This window comes from Lutra lutra, chromosome 3, assembly GCF_902655055.1.
Source record: "Lutra lutra chromosome 3, mLutLut1.2, whole genome shotgun sequence".
NCBI lineage: Eukaryota > Metazoa > Chordata > Mammalia > Carnivora > Mustelidae > Lutra > Lutra lutra.
In genome coordinates, this window is record NC_062280.1 from 124,416,395 (window position 1) to 124,436,786 (window position 20,392).

General features: G+C 39.4%; 1 protein-coding gene across 3 annotated transcripts in view; it reads right to left on the bottom strand.

The window, feature by feature from the left end:
* Positions 1–20,392, bottom strand: part of USP12 (ubiquitin specific peptidase 12) — a 102,332-nt gene that overhangs the window by 36,516 nt on the left and 45,424 nt on the right. For 2 of the 3 annotated variants that reach the window (XM_047722989.1, XM_047722992.1), the window contains exon 2: positions 11,396–11,476. In XM_047722989.1, the coding sequence (XP_047578945.1) occupies positions 11,396–11,476 (81 nt within the window). Of the gene's footprint in view, positions 1–11,395; positions 11,477–14,503; positions 14,579–20,392 lie in introns of all 3 variants that reach the window. The other variant, XM_047722991.1, reaches the window with a different exon arrangement.

Below are 20,392 nucleotides of genomic sequence, written 5' to 3' on the forward strand. Positions count from 1 at the left end.
TTTAAAAACAACAACAACAACTTTTCAGTATGCCAGCACAACCACCACTGAAATGCTGAGATACCCGCACATACTCTTGATATATTACAAACAGACTTCAGGTGCATTAAATCCTCCACATGAACCCACTTCTTACCAGCCATGTGTAACTACAGGCTGCTGAACTTTAACCTCCTCCTCTTTAATAATGGGGGGAAATAATCCTACCTTATGAGAAAATGACACACAATTTGATCAACATTCATTGTCTTCCTTTTCCCTTCCCATTAACAGACACTGGTTCCCAAAGCCAGCTGACAAAACACCTCTAAGTTGATTGATGAGGACTTGGGGAGACTTTGAAAGTGTAAGAAGAGGGAAAAGGACAATTCTCACAGCACTACCATGCAGTGAGGTCACATACTCACTAACCTAAAAAGCCTAGGCAGAGGAGATTGTTTTAAGGGGCAGTGTCAAGGTGCCTGTGTGGCTCTGACGGTTAAGCACCAGACCCTTGGTTTCTGCTCAGGAGCCGATCTCATCATGGTATCGAGCCCCAATTCAGGTTCTGTGCCCAGCACAGAGTCTGCTGGAGATTCTCTCTCCCACTGCCCGTACCCACCCCCAACTTGCACACACACTTTCTCTCTAAAAATAAGTATTTTTTTAAAGGGTAATGTCAAACACATCCACAGACATGTACATTTGCTTATATTTAAAAACCAGGAAGGATAAATTAAAAATAAAAATGGTTATAGAGAAACAGGAAAGAGTAGAGAGGAATCAAAGTAGCTTTTTAAAAATATTTGCTTTGCACCGATTTTTTTAAAACTAAATTAAATTGAAAATATCTCAGAGGAAAAAAAAGAAATTCCTAAAGCTGAAAGGAAACAGAGATCAGTGAAACCTAAATGTTTATCCAGTCCGTGGGAGAACTACACAAAAAATTAGTTCGAGCAACTTTAAAACATGGAATTTTTACTATACGTATTGAAATAGTCTAAGAATAAAAAGAAGAAATCTTTTTTTTAATAATTTCTTTTTTTTTTAAGATTTTATTTATTTGACAGAAATCACAAGTAGGCAGAGAGGCAGGCAGAGAGAAAGGAGGAAGCAGGCTCCCTGCTGAGCAGAGAGCCTGATGTGGGGCTCAATTCCAGGACGCTATCATGACCACAGCAAAAGGCAAAGGCTTAACCCACTGAGCCACTCATGTGCCCAAAAAGAAGAAATCTTAAATGCATTCAGTAATCACATTGTTAGAACTAATCTATTAACATTGTTATTTTGAAACTACTATGGATTTCTATAGGACAAAGCAAGCAAAAGATTACATTAATATCCTTAGGAACCAAAATTGTTAATGCAAAGGAAAAAAGATACAATAATAAAGATAAGAATAAAAGCCCTATAAACAAACTGGAATTTCTTTCTCTCTTTTTTTAAGATTTTATTTATTTATTTGACAGAAAGAGTGATCACGAGTAGACAGAGAGGCAGGCAGAAGGGGAGAGGGAAGCAGGCTCCCCACTGAACAGAGAGCCCAATGCAGGGCTTGATCCCAGGACCCTGAGATCATGACCTGAGCCGAAGGCAGAGGCTTAAACCCACTGAGCCACCCAGGCGCCCCTTAAATTGGAATTTAAAGTATTAGTATAAACTCATGTCTGTCTGTGTGTGTGTTTTCAACTTCCATCCACTGAAAGGCCTAGCAGCAACAAGTTTCCCTGGCACACAGACTGTAGTCTTTAAAAACCTTTTTCCCACAAAAAAGAACTAGAATGTCTTACAGATATGGCTACACTAGGTCTGGGGCAGGAAATATACAAATGTAGATCAGGCTGGAATATCTTTTTGCACAGATTCAAGAGCCAAATTTCATCAAAAAGAAATACTACAATTGATAAAAAGCACATTAATCATATAAATATTTATGAATTAATAATGATATTTTATAAAACCTTTCATTAGACTCCATGGATGCTGTAAACTAATATATAAAAGGAGAACATCAAAGTTTTATCTTGTCCCCTCTCCCCCACCAAGAGCTAGCACATGAGCACAGGGGTAGAGAGTAGGGGCAGAGGGAGAGAGAGAATCCCAAGGAGACTCCACACCCAGCATGGAGCCAGGCAAGGGGCTTGATCGCAGGATCCTAAGATCATGACCTGAGGCAAAATCCAGAATTGAATGCTTAATTGACTGAGCTACCCAGGTAGCCCTTGTCTTTTTTTTTTTTTTTTAAGATTTTATTTATTTATTTGAGAGAGAGCATGAGAAGGGGGAGGGTTAGAGGGAGAAGCAGGCTCCCCACTCAGTGGGGAGCCCGATGTGGGACTAGATCCTGGGACTCCAGAATCACGACCTGAGCCCAAGGCAGTCGCTTAACCAAATGAGCCACCCAGATGCTCCCTTATCTTGTCTTTCTTGTAAGAACAATATTTCACAGGGAACTGAAGAGTTGATAAAGAAGTTCCAGCTTACAGAATAAATCCAGCTAATAAATTCAGAAGAAATGACTACAAATAATGGAGTAGGAAATAATTATCAATGGATACCAAAAGCATTAATGGCTGATGAGAACTTTAAAAATGATCTGAAGCCCCAGTGCACTACAACATCATTAAAAATGAACTGCCAAACTTTTGTCTCTTGCAGAAATATGTAGCAACTCTTATGAAGAATTCTTGTCTTAAAAAACAAAAGTACTACATTTTTTTTAAACTACTAAATTTCAATCACATGTCTATCTACCAATTTACAAGATATTTAAGGAACAGAGAAATGAGTTAAACAATACCACAAAAAAAGAACAGAACATGAGGCCCAGTGAGAATATATGATTTTTACATTCCTATTGGAGTCACTTCAGAGCCAAGAAGTGGTTTCCATAAAAACAAGTGCTTTAAAGGCTTTTTAGGTAAATGCTAAAAGAAGTAGATGAAAAGGAGATGATGCATTGATACTACTGATAAATGTAACTCTGGATATACTTTAATAAATCCTATCCGGGGGCTAAGTACACCTACAGTAGAATCTACAATATTACTGAGATTAATTTACCAATTATTCAGTACCAATTAGTCTGAAAAATACTAGTATTTGCATCACTGTCTAATGAAGCTAATGACCAATAAGCTATGCCTCTGCCATTGGAGAGAAGAGTCACTCTCCATCACTGGACACTTCTGTTATAGAATAAGCAACAGGGATTCGAATGACTTCCACAGAGCAGGTAAAAACAAAAGACAGCGCCTCACAGTATATTAGAAAAATTTTTAATAAAGGTTGACCAAATTATAAAAAAAGCAGCAAATGGAATGATAAGCTAAGGAACCAGAGGGAGTCTATTATTTTGTACAGAATGCTGGAAGGTAGACTCCTGCTCATCTTCTGAACATAAGGCAATGAGTAACGTTACAATCAGTTCTCTGAGGTCTTCTCTTATGGTCTTGCACTGATCTTCATCAATCCATTAAAGAAAATCAAAGTTTGAAACTACTACAATTTCTCCAGACCAAGCAGTAACTTTTGATCTTATTCATAATTCTGAAAATTTTTCTTCAGCTTCCCTGACAGAAACTTTCTTCCAAGTTCCTAAAACCTAAAAATGTATCTCTCTAGGGTGTAGCTTTCATGCAAAAGATTGTCTGCGATGACTTCCCCCACACTCCTGTTTCTGAATGCTCGATTTCCAAAAAAGACATTGCTTTAAGGGTTGAAACCTACCCTATGTCTTCTCAGCTTGTTTTGAAGATCAAAGGTATAACCAGGTTTAAAATAAAGGGAAACAAATTTTAAAAAGCTGCCACTCTCCTCAAGGTCTGAGCATTGATTTTTTTCAGTTGTTTACTGTACACAATGACATCCTCTACTGCCTTTTGCTCCTAGTTTTAAGATAAATGCCCCCTCCACAAATCTTTATCATAGCCCCATCACTAAGATTATCTTGAGCACACATCCCTAATAAATACAAATAAAAATTATATGGTTCATCATATATATGAAAGTACACTTTTATAAAATGTAAATTTATATACATAAAAATATGCATTACATACAGTTAGCCTTTCAACAGTGCGGGAGTTAAGGGTGCTAACCCTTCACATAGCCAAAAATCTCTGTGTAACTTTCAACTTCCCAAAAACTTCACTAATAACAGACTATTGCTTACCAGAAGCCTCAGCTATAACAATTAACACATATTTTGTATGTTACCTGTATTATATATAAAGTAAGCTAGAGAAAAGAAAATGCTATCAAGAAAATCATAAAAGAAAATACAATACTATACTGTGTACCAAAAAAAAAAAAGCAAACTGCACATAGATGGACCTAGACAACTCAAACCTGTGTTGTTCAACAGTCAACTGTATAACAAATGTGACTGAGACAAAGTAAATATGTAAAATTTTTATCTTACTTACATTAATTTTGTTTTCATTAAAAATTATTAATATTTAAGTGAGAGCAATGAAACAGAGTACACCTTGTGATAAACTGTGGGTTATAGATTTTAATATTCGATTGCAGGTCTGAGTTTATGTTCAGTTATTTCCATAAGTGGCTTTAATGGCAATCAAAGATACACAGATGCACTGACATTTCCAAAGGGGAAAGTGTCCTTTGCGGCCTTACTGTATTTTCTAAATTAAATTCTCCATGCTAGCTACCAAATTTGTTTGCATTCACTGGAGTAATCATCTGCCTTGCGAGCAGCACTGCTCAGCATCGAAGCTAACAGGCTCTGAAAGCGAACTGTCTAGGTCCAAGTATGCTTCTGCTCTCTGACCTCTGGAAACTGCCACACCACTCTGCTGATCCGCGTCCTCGTCTATAAATGGGGTTTGTAACACGGGGCCCACCTTCTAAAATCTTGGAAAGAACTAAACTAATAATCCACATGCAGCACTAACAACAGTTCCCAGGCCTTCATCACTGCACTGTTATTTTTGAAACTATCTTTTTAAGTCATTCGACCATTTTGAAAAATTAGATTAACAGAAATTAAATTGTATCACCTCTAAATCTACCTTGAAATTGTAAGTTTATAAACACATAAATAAGAGACAGTTACACTGTCAACTCTTTGGTGCTATGGAACCTGAAGTAACATAGGACCACTTCACACATGGATAGAGTATGGATATTAGTATCAAACATTTAATAAGAATTAATAAGGCTGGGGCCCCTGGGTGGCTCAGTCAATTGGGCATCTGACTCTTGATTTCAGCTCAAGTCAAGATCTCAGAGTCCTGGGATGGAGCCCCACATCTGACTCCACCCTCCGGACTCCACCCTCCGGACTCCACCCTCTGCGGGCTCCACAATCAGCGGGAAGTCTGCTTGAGACTCTCCCTCTCCCTCTGCCCCACCCACCCTCCTCTAGCCCCATTTGGGTGCACACACTCTCTCTATAAAATGAATAAAAGAATCTTTAAAAACAAGAATTAGTAAGACTTAGCTCTCATTTTTAGATAAAAATAAACATTAGTGATTCTGTATTTCTTCCCACAGCCCAATCGTTCATCTCACATATATCATTTGGAGACTACTGGTGTTTACCACCATTATGTTAACAGTATCGCCTAAAAAAAAAAAAGTTTTAAAATGTTTAAATGCTCCACTGTCCCCCGTGCTGGAGGGTGGCGATGACGATGCCTATCCTGTGAACATCCCCTTCTCAGGAAAGACCCTTTTCCCCTACTACAGTTTGTTTAGGTGGCCCTGTTTTTTAACACTATACCCAACATTCCCCTACTCACCAGTCTCACCACAGCCAAGTGGACCAGATCTAAAAGTGTCCTTCCATATGCTAGTGGACATCCATTCCTCACCCCATACCCCTTAACTCTGCTGTCCCACCCTTCCTTACAAAAAGTAACTTCTCTACATAAATTCTGTAAGGTTGTCAATCACAAACCATTCACAAACCCTGCCACAGGGCTGGACACTTGATCCAATCTCAGCAGAGGACTTGGGACAGAGATGTTCTCTCAGATCTAATATAAACATTCTCTGGGATCTCTGATAATCTAACCCTCAAGTAGCCTATGGCCATCAGGTGGAGAGAAACTAAATGACAATCAATCAATTCAAACAAAAACAGAACCAAGAGACATTTGAGTAATCAACTTTATTCTCGAGGATGTCCTTTTATAACCCACGAATGGAAAGAAAGTTTCGTTTTTATTTGTCGCTGTTCTTCACAATGCTCCTGTCCCCTGGACCCAGAATTCGAACCAATGACCACTAGCAATTCAGGTGTAAAAAGCTTTTTGTAAGATGGTCTAGGAACTCAACTGTTATTTCATAACAAAGATCTTAGGGAAAAGCACATTCCACTGTAGCCTCACAAATAGATGTGCTGAGGTGACATGTCTGTTGGCTCCTACTGTATTAGAAAATTAATACAGAACCATATCATAAAACAATGAGAAAAGGCTATTTAAAAAGGCAGACTGTACAAAAGTAGAAAAGAGATACTGCTAACTGAAATCACCCCTTTTCTATCTACATACAAAAAGAAGTATTCACTAGCTAAAAGATAGAAGGGGAAAAAGGCAATCTGGTTCATCGGATCAAAACAATTCATTTTCAAAGAAGTTAGCTGACCCTATAAAGGTGACATTTAAGCAGGATATTCCGCTGCAACAGAAAGCTTTCAAAAGGCTACCTTGCCTACTCAAGATAGTTTCTGAACCCCCACACCACAGTAGTATTCCTCCTGCTTTCTAATAACATCAGAAATATTAAAGCATTCACAAGAATTAAACCAACAGGAAATCCTCACTCAATGTATTATGCAAGTATAGTGACAGACATCAGAATATTAAGAGTGAACTGCCATAAAAGCGATCATCTGTGAAAATATTCTTCCAAAAAAAGATAACTGCAACTGAAAGTAATGGAAAATAGGTTATAGTAACAATGTTGAAAGTAACCCCTATGTTGAATTTTCTGCCAGTTAATTAAACTGTGATTATTTTTCTTCTGTCCATTAAAAAAAAAAAATTCTGATTTTCTAAGTGCCCAAATACATGTACTATTTCCCAAAGGCAAATGGTAGTGAATGATTGTGCCACTTGCCAGTCACAAAAAGGCTCCAAACAGGCAGTTCTGATAGAAACCCTTCTCGGTGTAAGCTTTTTGTTAGAAGCAATTAAAATGAACCTTGGAAATGCATACTTAGCTAAGAACATACTGATAAAAGAAAGAAAATATATGTGTCCCTCATTTTAACAAAATTTGATTGTTGGAAAAGATAAACCAGAGTTCCTTAAAGCAGTTACATTCCAGTGTTGTTTCAACACTAACTACCTGGTAGACAGGCACAGAGAGGGGGAAAAAAGTCACAATGTTACCTCTGAATTAAATAAGCTACCCTCCCCTACCCTCCCCCCACAAAGCTCAACCCTTCATTTTTAAGGGACTACTATAGTGTGATTAACTCCAAAAAATTTTTTAAAAAGGAAGAAGGCGGGGGGGAAACAGAAAAAAAGTGATGATATTTTAAGAGCTGCAAAACAGGACCTATAGAATAAAGTTAACAGTATAGAAGACAGTCACAAAGTAGCCTGAAAGTTTAAATCACAGAGTTAAACACTATACTAGTTCTGCTGCATCTACTCTGACCACCAATTAATTTCTCAATATAATTCAGGCGTTCATCAATCTTTCATAGTTGGAGCGCTGGCTACCTCAGAGATCCCAATTTTTCATAATAACTAGGCACAGAGATCAGAAACTACATTTCTGGGGCACCTGGGTGGCTCAGTGGGTTAAAGCCTCTACCTTCGGCTCAGGTCATGATCCCAGGGTCCTGGGATCGAGCCCCACATGGGGCTCTCTGCTCAGCAGGGAGCCTGCTTCCTCCTCTCTCTCTGCCTGACTCTCTGCCTACTTGTGATCTCTCTGTCTGTCAAATAAATAAATAAAATCTTAAAAAAAAAAAAAGAAACTACATTTCTGCCCATTAGATGAGTCTCTGGAAGTGAAAAAAGACAAAGCTTCCTCTAAAGATCTCTTACTAACTTCACTCCCTCCTGCTTCTCTTAGGTGTTACTCAATATCAGTTAGTCAGTTTCAGGGAGAAGCACAAATACCACCCTTTTAATTTGGATTGACTGATCCACGGAGAATAATAATAAAAATAAAACCTTCTTAGAAATCCTTTTTTTTTTTTTTTACACAACTGACACAAAGCGATATATCAGAGAAAAAAAACAGCATAACAAAAAAAAAGACTAATTTCAGAACTCATTTTATAATAAATTTTCTCAAGGATGTTGTTTTAGTTGTTCTGGGTCTATCTACAGAAAAAGTTACAGTCAGACACAAAACGGAGAGACTGAAATATTTAAACTGGAGAGGATTAAAGGTAAAACAGCCTTCAATATATAAAATATTCCTGTGCTGAAGAAAATGGGTTCTTCTGAGACACTATCAACACAGTCAACACTATCAATACATCCCTACAATTCAAGACACACACCAACGTAAGAGCGTGACCCGAATCACGGTGGGAGCCGCAGGGAAGTAGTTCATGGGAGTGGAGCAGCTAGGGTGCTGCTGCCCCTGCCAGAATGTACACCAGGCTTCCGATCACCAGACACCTCTGCTCATAAGCACGGATGCTTAAGACGTTAGAAGAGGCCAGATCATGTTAAACCAGGGAAATTAAATAGTCAACTCCCCACCTTCCCCCAAAATCCCAGTAAGATGAGAGTAAAAGAAGATATTAAGCAAAAACTCAAAAATCCAAGGAAAGGGGGGCGGGGCGTCGAGCTTCCCCTAAAAACACGGTCTGGTCAGAAGTCTTTTAAAAGGACCATTTAGACCCCTAGATGACACTTAACCTTTCTTTCGACTGCAGGTTTAGTCTCCACAGAAGCTGCACAGAAGAATCTGGTTCAAAAGCCCTTAAGGACAGCAGAGGACAGCAATGAGGCACCAAACAGAAAACAGAGGGCTCAACAAAACCCTGAACTAAGCTACCCCTGACAGAAACTGAAAGTCCCTCAGCACCAAGTAGGAGCCCCAGAGGAAATGCTCCAGCCATTGGAATGGGGGGTGGGGAGATGCAGCCATTTCTAACACCTGCCTGCCAAGGGTCACCCCAGAGGAAACCACAGCAGACAAGCTCCACCCATAGTACACCAAGTCCCAATCAGCTTTTCAGAATCTCACTTGTATGTATGAATGAAATTTAAGGAAAGCTTCCATTAGAAAAGACAGAGTTTAAAACGGTGGGGGGAGGACAGAGGACCTCAAAACAATCCAGTAAGTGTAAGAAAACCTCACCAACAAAAATTATAAATAATATCTTGGGGAAAATAACAGAATATTGCCTCCATAAAACAAGATTAAAAAATTAAGGTGACACTCTATGAAATAAAAAGTGCAATGAACTGGACCAAAAAGGGTAATAGTCCAAAATGTAGAATAATATCAGATGATCAAAAACAAAAAATCAGTCTGCATTTCAATATGCAACTAAGAGTATATGAAAAAAGAACAAAGAGATTACACTGATTGGAAGCAATTATCCAAGTACTGGTATCAGAAATGTTCTAGAACTGAGGAAAATGAAAAATGTCTAAATGGGTTTATAAATAGCCAATAAGAGCGGGAGACACGAAGGACTGCGTCATGGGGTCTAGGGGTCTAAATGGTCCACAATGACAGTGGGAGACACAAAGACGCATCATGAAATTTCAGAACACTGGCTATCCATTCACATTCTGAAAGGAAAGCCTCCCAAAAGATCTTTCTAAGGGGCAAAAGCCACACACAGAAGAGATGAAGAATCAGAAGGGCATCAGCCCTGCCGATGTCAACGGAAGCCAGAAGGCCACAGAGTAACCCCTTACAATTCTAAAGGAAGGTTGTAACTTAGGATATCTCCATGTAGTTTTGACAATAACCAAAACATTCTTAAATACACAAGATCTCAAAGTCACCTCCTGTGCATACTCCCTAAAGAAGCTACTACAGAACATGTTCCACAAAGCAGGGGAAAACCCAAGCAGAAGAGGGGATCTAGGGAAGGAGAGAAGCGAAGGGATGTCTGAGGTAAAGGTAAAAGGACGCAGAGGCCACACAGTGGGATGACAGGGCTCCAGAGCAATGTCAATGTTCTGGGGCTGATGCAGTGCAAACTGGTACTGAGGAAGTCTTTTTGCATTTGTTAGCGCTGCTGAAGACTTGGGGAAGAATAAATGAAAATTAAGGATGTGGAAAAGTAAAGCAGTGGTGAATTCCATACCAGAGAATGGGCAGGGATGGTGCTAGAAGAGGGCAAAGTTTCTTATCTACAGTAACAGGAAGTCAATGAACTGTTTTGTTTTTGTTTTTAAAGATTTATTTATTTGACACAGAGAGAGTGAGAAAGGGAACATAAGCAGGGGGAGTGGGAGAAGGAGAAACAGGCTTCCTGCCAAGCAGGGTGCCCGATTCGTGGCTCGATCCCAGGACACTGAGATCACAACCTGAGCCAAAGGCAGACACTTAATGACCCAGGCGCCCCAATGGACTGTTTCTAATAGCAGCATAGGCACTTGATCTAGAATACAGGGGTAGATTCCAGAAAAATGGCCAGCCTCCTCTGGGGAGGGGGCACTGTGGAGTGGGGACTGCTGATTCTGTCACAAGCTTCACACACACGAGGGGACTCCCAAAGCAAAAAGAAACACCCACACCACTTTAACTGCTTGCTTCAAATCACAAAAGAAATCCACCTCATACATCACAATTACATACTAGTGTTCAGTAACACACAGGTGTGTTCAATGGAACTTTCTTTGTCACCCGTATTACTATCTCTCTATGTGTAACTCACTCACCACGGACTCACCTAATAGTACCCTACAACACAGATTTGTGGTGTGTGCTGATGATTCAGAAAAGAGTTAAAAATTCTAAAAAAAAGTTCTTCCAAAGTTTTAGTAATGCATAATTACTAGAATTAACTCCACAAGGCTGGGGAATGTACCCTTGACTTGTATTTTGCCCTTGTGTATCTATACTAAACACTGCCAGAAGTTGACAAATACTTTACAAACACAGGGAGGCATTTACAAAAGTTTATTATACCTGTACATTTGGACCACTTATATTTAGGCATTTAAAGGATTCTCAAAGAATCAAGAGATCATTTGGTGTAAGCCATACAAAATTTAAGTTATGAAAAATTCTGACACAAAATAGGAAAAATTTAAAAACCATTTTAAAACTCTTATGACCTTGGGCAACTTTGTTTCCCTTTCATTAAAAAGAATTTCAAATCAAGTTTCTTGGCCTTAAGCCTAGTGATGCAAATAAACAATTTTCCTTTAATAAATGATGAGATGCACGCATTATTTTTAAAACTATTTCCAAAGGTACAGGTGAAGACTAAGTATAAACAGATACTTACATTGACTAATCCAAAATAGTGCTCATTGACTGGAAACTGTTCTGGACCAATCTCTTTCTCTAATGCCGAGGCATTGGCGCCCTATAAGAAAACAAAAACAAAAGCAGAAATCTTAGTATCTGTAGTATTTTCATTAAGTTTTCACAGTTATATAGGCATTACAGAGAAATCCTTTAAAAACTATGTTCCCTTTGACTCCCTAACATTACTGGAAAATAAAGGATGATAGTGAAGAGTAAAGGATTTTAATAATATAACTAAAAACTAGTTCGCAAGAACTTCCTCAGGAAACCAAAGCATGGATCAAGAAATTCTATTTGTAATGTGTTACTATTTTCTGGGTAATGGATTAAAGCCCCTGCTGTACCATGTGCTCTAACAGGAGAGCTGAAACCAAATATGCAGATATTCAATAACCTAACGATTCTTTGGAGCGATATACCTGAAAATCCCCAAACGGATCCCAAACGACAAGAACGATATGTAAAATGGCACTGATGACTGTGCAACTGCCAACCATCCTACTACGTAGCAGAGTCAGAATCATGGAACTAGATTTACATACAAAAGCATGACCATTTCTCAAAAAGATAACGTTAAAGAAAAAAATGAGATTAACACATGTATAAAAAAAAGCAGGGCGCCTGGGTGGCTCAGTGGGTTAAGCCGCTGCCTTCGGCTCAGGTCGTGATCTCAGGGTCCTGGGATCGAGTCCCGCATCGGGCTCTCTGCTCAGCGGGGAGCCTGCTTCCCTCTCTCTCTCTGCCTACCTCTCTGTCTACTTGTGATCTCTCTCTGTCAAATAAATAAATAAAATCTTTAAAAAAAAAATAGCAGATGGCAAATGGGCTGAAGAACATACATGAAACATACTTGAGTGGGTGCTGAAAGAGGACTGGGACATGGCATTGAGGGTGAGGGATAAAAAAGGGGAAAAATAAAATGAAACGTAACAAAAAAAAGGCCCTGCGCCCAGACAACAATTGAGTGTCACAGTCTCGGGAATATGACTCACTCAACTCTGTGCACTGGGGTCCCTGAAAGGCGGGGGGGGGGGGGGGGGGGACGTCGGGGACAGGGTGTCCCTGTGTAGTGGCACATGCCACTAAACGGACTCCAAACATAGCTGGAAGGGAAACGACAGCAATGCTAAAAACCCAACTCTAGATATGGTTACTTGAAAACTCCCAAGAAAACATACCACCACCTACATAAAACTGATACGGTATGACTCACAAAATACCCGAACACCACTTGGCAAAGTCACACACAAGACAACACACACGCTATGCCTCCTCCGAGGCGCTGACTCGAGGTTAACGTTACCTCTGTGCCCAGAAGCCCATCCCTGTTGTTTCCTGACTGAGCTCCACTCCTGGACTTGGGAAGCCCAACCTCTGTTAGACGACACATCCTCAACTTCCTGATTGCAAGTACTGATTAAAGGGACCTGGTGGACTGGTGGTCATATTCTACCAAAACAAGACATTTCCTTTAATATCTTCCAGCCCTCCAGCACTTGTATATAAACATGACAGTGCCTTTATTTATTTTTTTTTAACTTAGGACTTATTTTAGGCTTTCTACAAAACCTTCATATAATCGCTAGTTTACAGATACCATTTATTTCTAATCAGGCCATCCACTGTTTTAGAACAACATCAAATTCAAATATTTCAGCAATTACAAGATCTACTGAACAAATCTTGGTGCGAATGTTGGAAGCCCCTCTCCCCATCCCCGCCAGCACAAGTTATCAGGTCATAAAATTTCCTCAAATATGCTGGAAAAAATCAGTAAGCCCAGATGTTTACCACCTACTCTAAGAACTAATACTAGTTTATTCAAATAAGTATAGCCCCTTCCCCACAAAACAGAAGGGCAGGGAAGAAGGAGAAAAAAAGAAGGTTCTATTACCCAAAATACAATCTTGTTACATCTTTTTATGTGGAACAGTAAAATGTCAGTACATGTAACTCAGGAAAGCATTTCTGGCCCTTAGGATGAACACAGTAACACATGAACATTGTCTCTCCAGTGTAATGCCAATCACACACCACAGACCATGTATTCTAACCATGCCAGAGGATCCACTTATTCCCGCCCCTCCATCACAGATTTTCATGCCTGCTTAGAAAATCTTCCAGCTGTCCTGCATCCTCAAGGTAAGTCTCACTATGGATCAAGTTATTAGCTTCTCTGCACCTCGGTTTCCTTAACTATAAAAGGAAAATGTCACCAACTACTTCAGAGGATAGCTACAATGAAAGGAATTTAAACCTCTATAAAAGCATCAAGCAGTTGTCCCGTAAATATTGGTTCCCTTCTTTGCCTTCCCTTCAAATTCAAGGTGGGGGGAGAAAGCTACTCTCATTAGCCAGTAATGTTAATAAATATCTGCTCCATGCAACAGAGAAGAAAACAAATCAGAAGAAAAATGAGATAGCTTTAAAAATAATAATAATAATAATAATAATAAATAAATAAATAAAAATAATAATAATAATAAGGTAGCTACCATTAAAAAAATGGATTTCCTCACTCAGGCCAATTCCACCAAGCAGCCCAGAGGTACAGTCACTGTACTCTCGAAAGGCTGACAATAAAGCAAAACCACAATCCAATCAGAGATCTGGGAAGAGGATGCTAAGTGTGATAAAATGGAAACAACCATAAACCATAGCCATTGAAACTTTCTGGATTTATGAAGCCTCATTTGCAAAATAAAAGGGTCCATCTCCTCACTGATTTTCAAAAACCCCAGCCCCCAGTTTATCTGTTGGGTATTCAAGTAATCCTTTACCCAAATTAAGGTTTTTACAGCTAAGCCTGTTTAGAAAATTAAGACTAGGTAATTTCCAAAGCAACATTCTACCATTACCAATCACTTTTACCAACATTTCTGAGAACATTTACTATACCAACACAAAACTCCATGGAGGGCCAAGCCAACCAATAATACATGCCAAACAACACAGTTCAGAAGAGAAAGATCAGAGCGACAGATGGAATAAGGGGAGCAGATCCAAATGGAAAGTTCAAAGAGAGAATGGAATTTACTTTATGACAGTTCTAAATTAAAGGACAGCATAGTAACATATACCTTACCATGATAATGATGCTGTATAATGCAGATTCTGTGAATGTGCAGGATAGTCTTACGGCATGAACTCAAGATTTTCTCTGCAGAAACAATCAGAGTACATATCTCTACCTCTAGCTGAATGCTAACTACAAATGCAAAGAGGAGACCAAGTAATTCGGTTTCTGATGACTGGTTTTCAACACTAGAGTTTGGTATAGTTGGGGAGAAATAGCCACCAAGCCAAAAGTTTGCTGTAGAATTTTTAGTATCTTCAGAAGAGTTCTCAACGTCATCCCTTGAGGATGTTGTTGAAGGCTGACAAACCCTATCGTGTCAAATAATGGTCAACCAGCAACCCCAAGATTTAAACTGAACCTAGAACAAGTCAATATTCAATAATAATGGCTCTGAACAATTCTCCATCCTTACAACACTTGAGAAATATGATCTCACTACAATTAACAGTGGTTTATTGCATCAGTGATGCTTTCCCAGAATAAAGGAAAGAAATGTTGGCATGCTCAGATTAGAATTTCTGCTCTAAAGCTTTCATAGGTATCAGGATTCTTCTTATTGTATGAGTACATGACACACAGAAAAGGAAGAAGACATTCTTTTCTGATTGTTGTCTCCATTTTTGTAACTTACACAAAAGATTACTTTAGAGTCAGTACCTATTACTACAGAATTCATCATAAAGAAGCAATGAGGTATTCATGACCCTCCTGATAAGAACAATGAGGTGGATGAATTTTAGTATTAAAAAATTAGTAATTTACTGAGCTGGTGAGAAAATGAGGAATCCACAGAAAACAAAAAAACAAAATGATGGGAGAACCCTGGGAGACAGGCCAATGCCAAAGAGAAATTTTACAGTGAGGGTATGTGTCAACACTAGTGACCTTTATACTCTTTTCTGACAGCTGAATGAAAGAGAGTGCAGGGATGACAGGAAGCCCAACAAAAGACCTGAGCATGACACTAAGATTCTAAAAGGGCTGATCTTCATGTCAGGGGGAGCAAGAAATAATCCTGTACCACAAGAGGCGGCAAGGAAACATGCGTGACACGTGCTTGGCACTGGGGGTGGAGGATAGCTCCCAAAAATTCATAACCCCAAGTTGACCCTCATGAAAGACTGTAACCCAAATCCACACAAGCTGTATGATCTTAAACCAAACCACTCAAGCAGATAATGTAATTCAAAGAGACCCTGAGTTGATGGTGACCTCTTCACCTGGCAACCAAGAGAATTACAAGTTCACTCTGGGAGCTGAAGATAATCCACCCCACAAAAAATTCCCACAAATAAAACTGCAAGAGATCTGCATTCACGATCAAAACTCATACACATACACAAAACAAGAAAATAAAGCGCTATGAATAAAAGCCAGCAGAAACACAGACAGCAGAATTAGACTCTCAAAATACTAAATACCAGAACTATTTCAGACAGGATACAAAACAAATGCTTAATATGTGCCAAGAAATAACAATTGCTTGATTATAAGAACAGAGATGAGACTCAAAGCTGATGCAGGTTTTTTTTTTTTTAAGATTTTATTTATTTATTTGACAGAGAGAAATCACAAGCAGGCAGAGAGGCAGGCAGAGAGAGAGAAGGAAGCAGGCTCCCCACTGAGCAGAAAGCCCGACGCAGGGCTTGAACCCAGGACCTGGGATCATGACCTGAGCCGAAGGCAGCGGCCTAACCCACTGAGCCACCCAGGCGCCCCGATGCAGGCTTTTTTTAAAAGAACTGAATCAAACTTTTAAATATAAAGGTTACAATAATTGAAACTAAAAACTGAATGGTAACTATAGAAGGCAATAAAAAAACTGGAAGCTGGGGAGAAGGATGGATGAACAGGCAGAGCACAGAGGATTTTTAGGGCACTGACAATATTCCATATAATACTGTAATGATGACTAGGTCATTATACGTTTGTTTAGACTGTAACCCAAAGTAAACAGTATCATAAACTTGGACTTTAGGTGATTACGATGTTTCAGTGCAGTTCATCAGTTATGTCAAAAAGTACCAGTCTGGCGGGGGACGCTGATAATGAGGGAGGCTATGCACACGTGGGGCAGAGCTTTACGGAAAATCCCTGTACTACCTCCCAAGAAGAGAAAATCTTAATAAGATAATTAATCGGAAAAGAGAAAAAACTCAATGGCTAGGCCTAAGAGTCCAGGTTAATAGTAATATTTTTTCTTTTTCTTAAATGGAGCCCGAAGTGGGGCTTGAACTCATGACCCTAAGATCAAGACCTGAACTGAGACTTAAGAGTTGGACACCTAACTGACTAAGCCACCCAGGCTCCCTGGGTAGTATTTTTTAGTCAATATTCCTGTCAATATAATGCTAGAAATTCACACTAACATTTTTATTAAAAATAGGAAATGTTGTTTTACAGAAAATATTTCATGGAAGAATGGGTTGGATCAGTTGGGGAGCTGCTGCAGCAAGACCATGGTACGCTATTATGGCACTGACCTAGGAAAGGTACAGACTTGGGTCTCTCTGGTCCCGGCTTTGTCACTAACTAGCTGAAACAACTTGAGGCAAAATGCTTCTCTCTCTGGACCTTGGTTATCTCATATGTAAGACCTCAAAATCTACACTACCTCCCATCCTCATGTGTCTAGCAATGTGTGAATCTAATGGTTCTTCTGATCTCATTAAGACATTAAGGAAAAAAGTTTGGAGAGTCTATTAAAACCAAACATCAAGTTCTGAATTTATTCAGTCATCCAATCCAAGAATTTGCAGGTCGTGGAGTAAGTGCCTCCTTCAACCTGCCTACTATGAATTCTTAGAAAGCTAAACAATGTTTCTTTTTCATGCCAAAAAATAACCATCCAAGTAAAAGAAGAATAAATTCTATAAGGCTGTCTTTGATCTATCATTCTGAAGATACCACCTGCAAAAAGGAAAAAACAAAAGAACCCGGGGGGAGGCTGTTTCTGGTTAAATAATTTTTACATGGTCAATCACGGAAACCACACCCTCTCTGACCACCCTCCACTCTGCCATTATGAGAAAGACACAAGACAACACAATACATTTGAGCAAGAAATAAAAAAATGGTAAATTGTAAAAAGGTGAGTATCTACTACCTAGAAAATATACTTATCAAGAATACTTCCTTTTTTTATACTAAACAGTTGCAGTGAATAATTAGTTCCCAGACAACTTTGTTTAAAACAAATATGATAAAATACATTTTTCCCACTCTTATGTTTCAAATCGTATCTTTGAATCCAGTGTTTATCATTCCAAGTGTAACACCGGAGGGTCACACCAGGTCAGTACCCAAAGGAGAACTGCCAAAACAGACAGGAAAGGCGTCCCAAAGAGGAGACAATCAAGTGACCTTGGTAAAACTAGGAAAAATTCTAAAGGCACAGGAAGAGCCCATATGAGGATATGAACACAACAGAGACAAAGCGAATGTAAGCAGTGAAAGGATAAATCCAAAACAGAGAAGATACAAGAAGCAAATATTTTAACCAAGAGAATGGAAAAGAACGGAAGGTTGAAAGCCCACACCTGCTCTCCTGGAAGATACTGTGTCCCTGAAACCATATCAGGGACAACAAAAATCTGTATTAAAAAAATTTTTTTTCACAGGCATCATAAAAAATCATCTCAAAACAGTCCTTCATAAAAGATGAAATTCACCAAGTATCTGAGTATCTACTTTCTCCCCAGTCCTGTGTGAAAAGTTGTAGAACATGATTGTCAAATTGTAATACGCATTTAGTGGACAGTGAGATCAATGTCTCTACCATTTGGATCTACCATTTGCTTTTTCAGTAAAACAGAAGAGGTCATGCTATATCTCTTTATGAGTGAACAATGGTGTGTAAAACTTTTGTTCCAATAATTAAGTACGTGTATATTAGGTCTAACTGTAAAACCTATTTCCACTGTGAGTTAATTTTTTTATCTTTTTTAAGATTTTATTTATTTATTTGAGAAAGACAGAGAGCAGAAAGGAAGAGAGAGGGAGAAGCAGACTCCCTGCTCAGCATGGAGCCTGATGTGCAGCTCAATCCCAGGACCCTGGGATCATGACCCAAGCAGAAGGCAGATGCTTAACTGACTGAGCCACCCAGGCACCCCTCCCTTGTGAGTTTAAATAAAAGAAGTTTTGATATATACAGTGCTACCAAAGATTTAAAAGGGTAAGAAAGAATCGCGAAGTCATGATCCAATTGAGGAGTATACAGGGAATAAAAATTGGTTTTTCATGATACCAGGTAGAAAATGACTACAAATAAATTTAAAGTTACAGAGGGGAAAACAAATGTCAAATTATGTTAGTATACAGTATGTACTATAGGCTGTCAGGACAGGAATGACTCTGGGAGCTGCAGAATTGGGGAAAGGCTTCATAAACAGATGTAACTAAAAGAGCCAAGCCTTGGATTGTTCTTCAGAGGTACTTCCATTCTAGCTTTACAGGCCGGTGAAACAAGAGGCCAGAGAACATCAGTAGACACTTAACCATTCCAAGCGCTGGCTGTGCCACGGACTGAGTAATGGCCTGTAAGTAGGAGGCCTGCCTTCCTGGCCTAGTAGGAGCTAAGCATAGCGTCACCGTCCAGAATCACTCTGCCTTGTTTTTCTCATCAGCAAGGTAAGAGAGACCAGATTTATGGCATCTACTGTGAATCTAAAATGTTATAATTCTAAGACAGCAGCAACATGGATTCACAATCACGGTGTGAACTTAAGGCAAAACAGTTCACACCCTTGTGCTCCAATTTCCAAATGTGGAAAACAGGGCGGACGAAACCCTTACTTATTAAGGCCTGTTTCTAAAAACTGTATAGAATATTTAGAACAATGTCTGGCACAGTAGGCACTAAACCAATAGTTTCTTTACTCCTTCTTAGTCCCACCTTCACATCAACCCCCCAAGAGACTGACATTGCCAAAATAACTGAGAAAGTATTTGGACGCTCCACACTGGTGCGCCGTCATTCTAAGAATCTTGGTCTAGGACCTCTACAGAGGCCTCCTCTGGTTTTAACTCGGCCATCGAAGAGAAAACGTGCTCCACAGAAAGTACATGGGCTTCTTAAGACTGGGCCAGGCCTAAGAGTGGCAAGGCACCCTCGAAGCATGTCACAGAGGGTGGCAAGTACTGTCTGAGAATCTGAGATCGGCACAAAGCAAAGCCAACTCTGGCACGACATCACATGGTATAAATGGTACACACAGAGAGGGTGGGATGGTCTCCAACACAAATGGAGAACTCAAAACAACTTCGTATCTCCGAACTACTATACAACCAATTATCAACCTCTGGAAATCAATCACACTCCCGAAGGGCTCTGGCCTCTGTTACCATCACAGGTCTTCTGAAAGCCCTCTTTGTAAGTTCCATGGAGAAGGAGAAGCCATATAAACTTTTTACCCAATGGTGCATATGTACATGATGTGTACCTCCAACTTCCCTCCATCTTCCACAGCACCCCCAAAATCTTCAACCCAGCAGGGAAGACTTCTGGCAAGTTTTCAAAGTTTTCAAGAATACAGTTCTTTTCAGAAGAAATTAAAGCAGCTTACTCCCTTCGTCAGCAGCCGCCACAGGGGCATATACGCGACATATAAGTTACACAGGTAACATTCTCCATCTAAGCAACTAAGGAAAATTCAATTCTATGATTAGTATATGTGCTGCCGAAGCGAGCACCAATTCTATGATTAATCACTGACCAAATGACTACAAATTTCAATTTACTCAGACCTGCACTTATATAATCCTTTCCACCTAACAGTAATATATACACAAACACACTATGTAAGAGACAGAAGCTAAGCAAGTTACATATCTGAATCATTATAATTCAATGATAAATGACCAAACCAAAACCATCAGACAGGTAATTTTCAC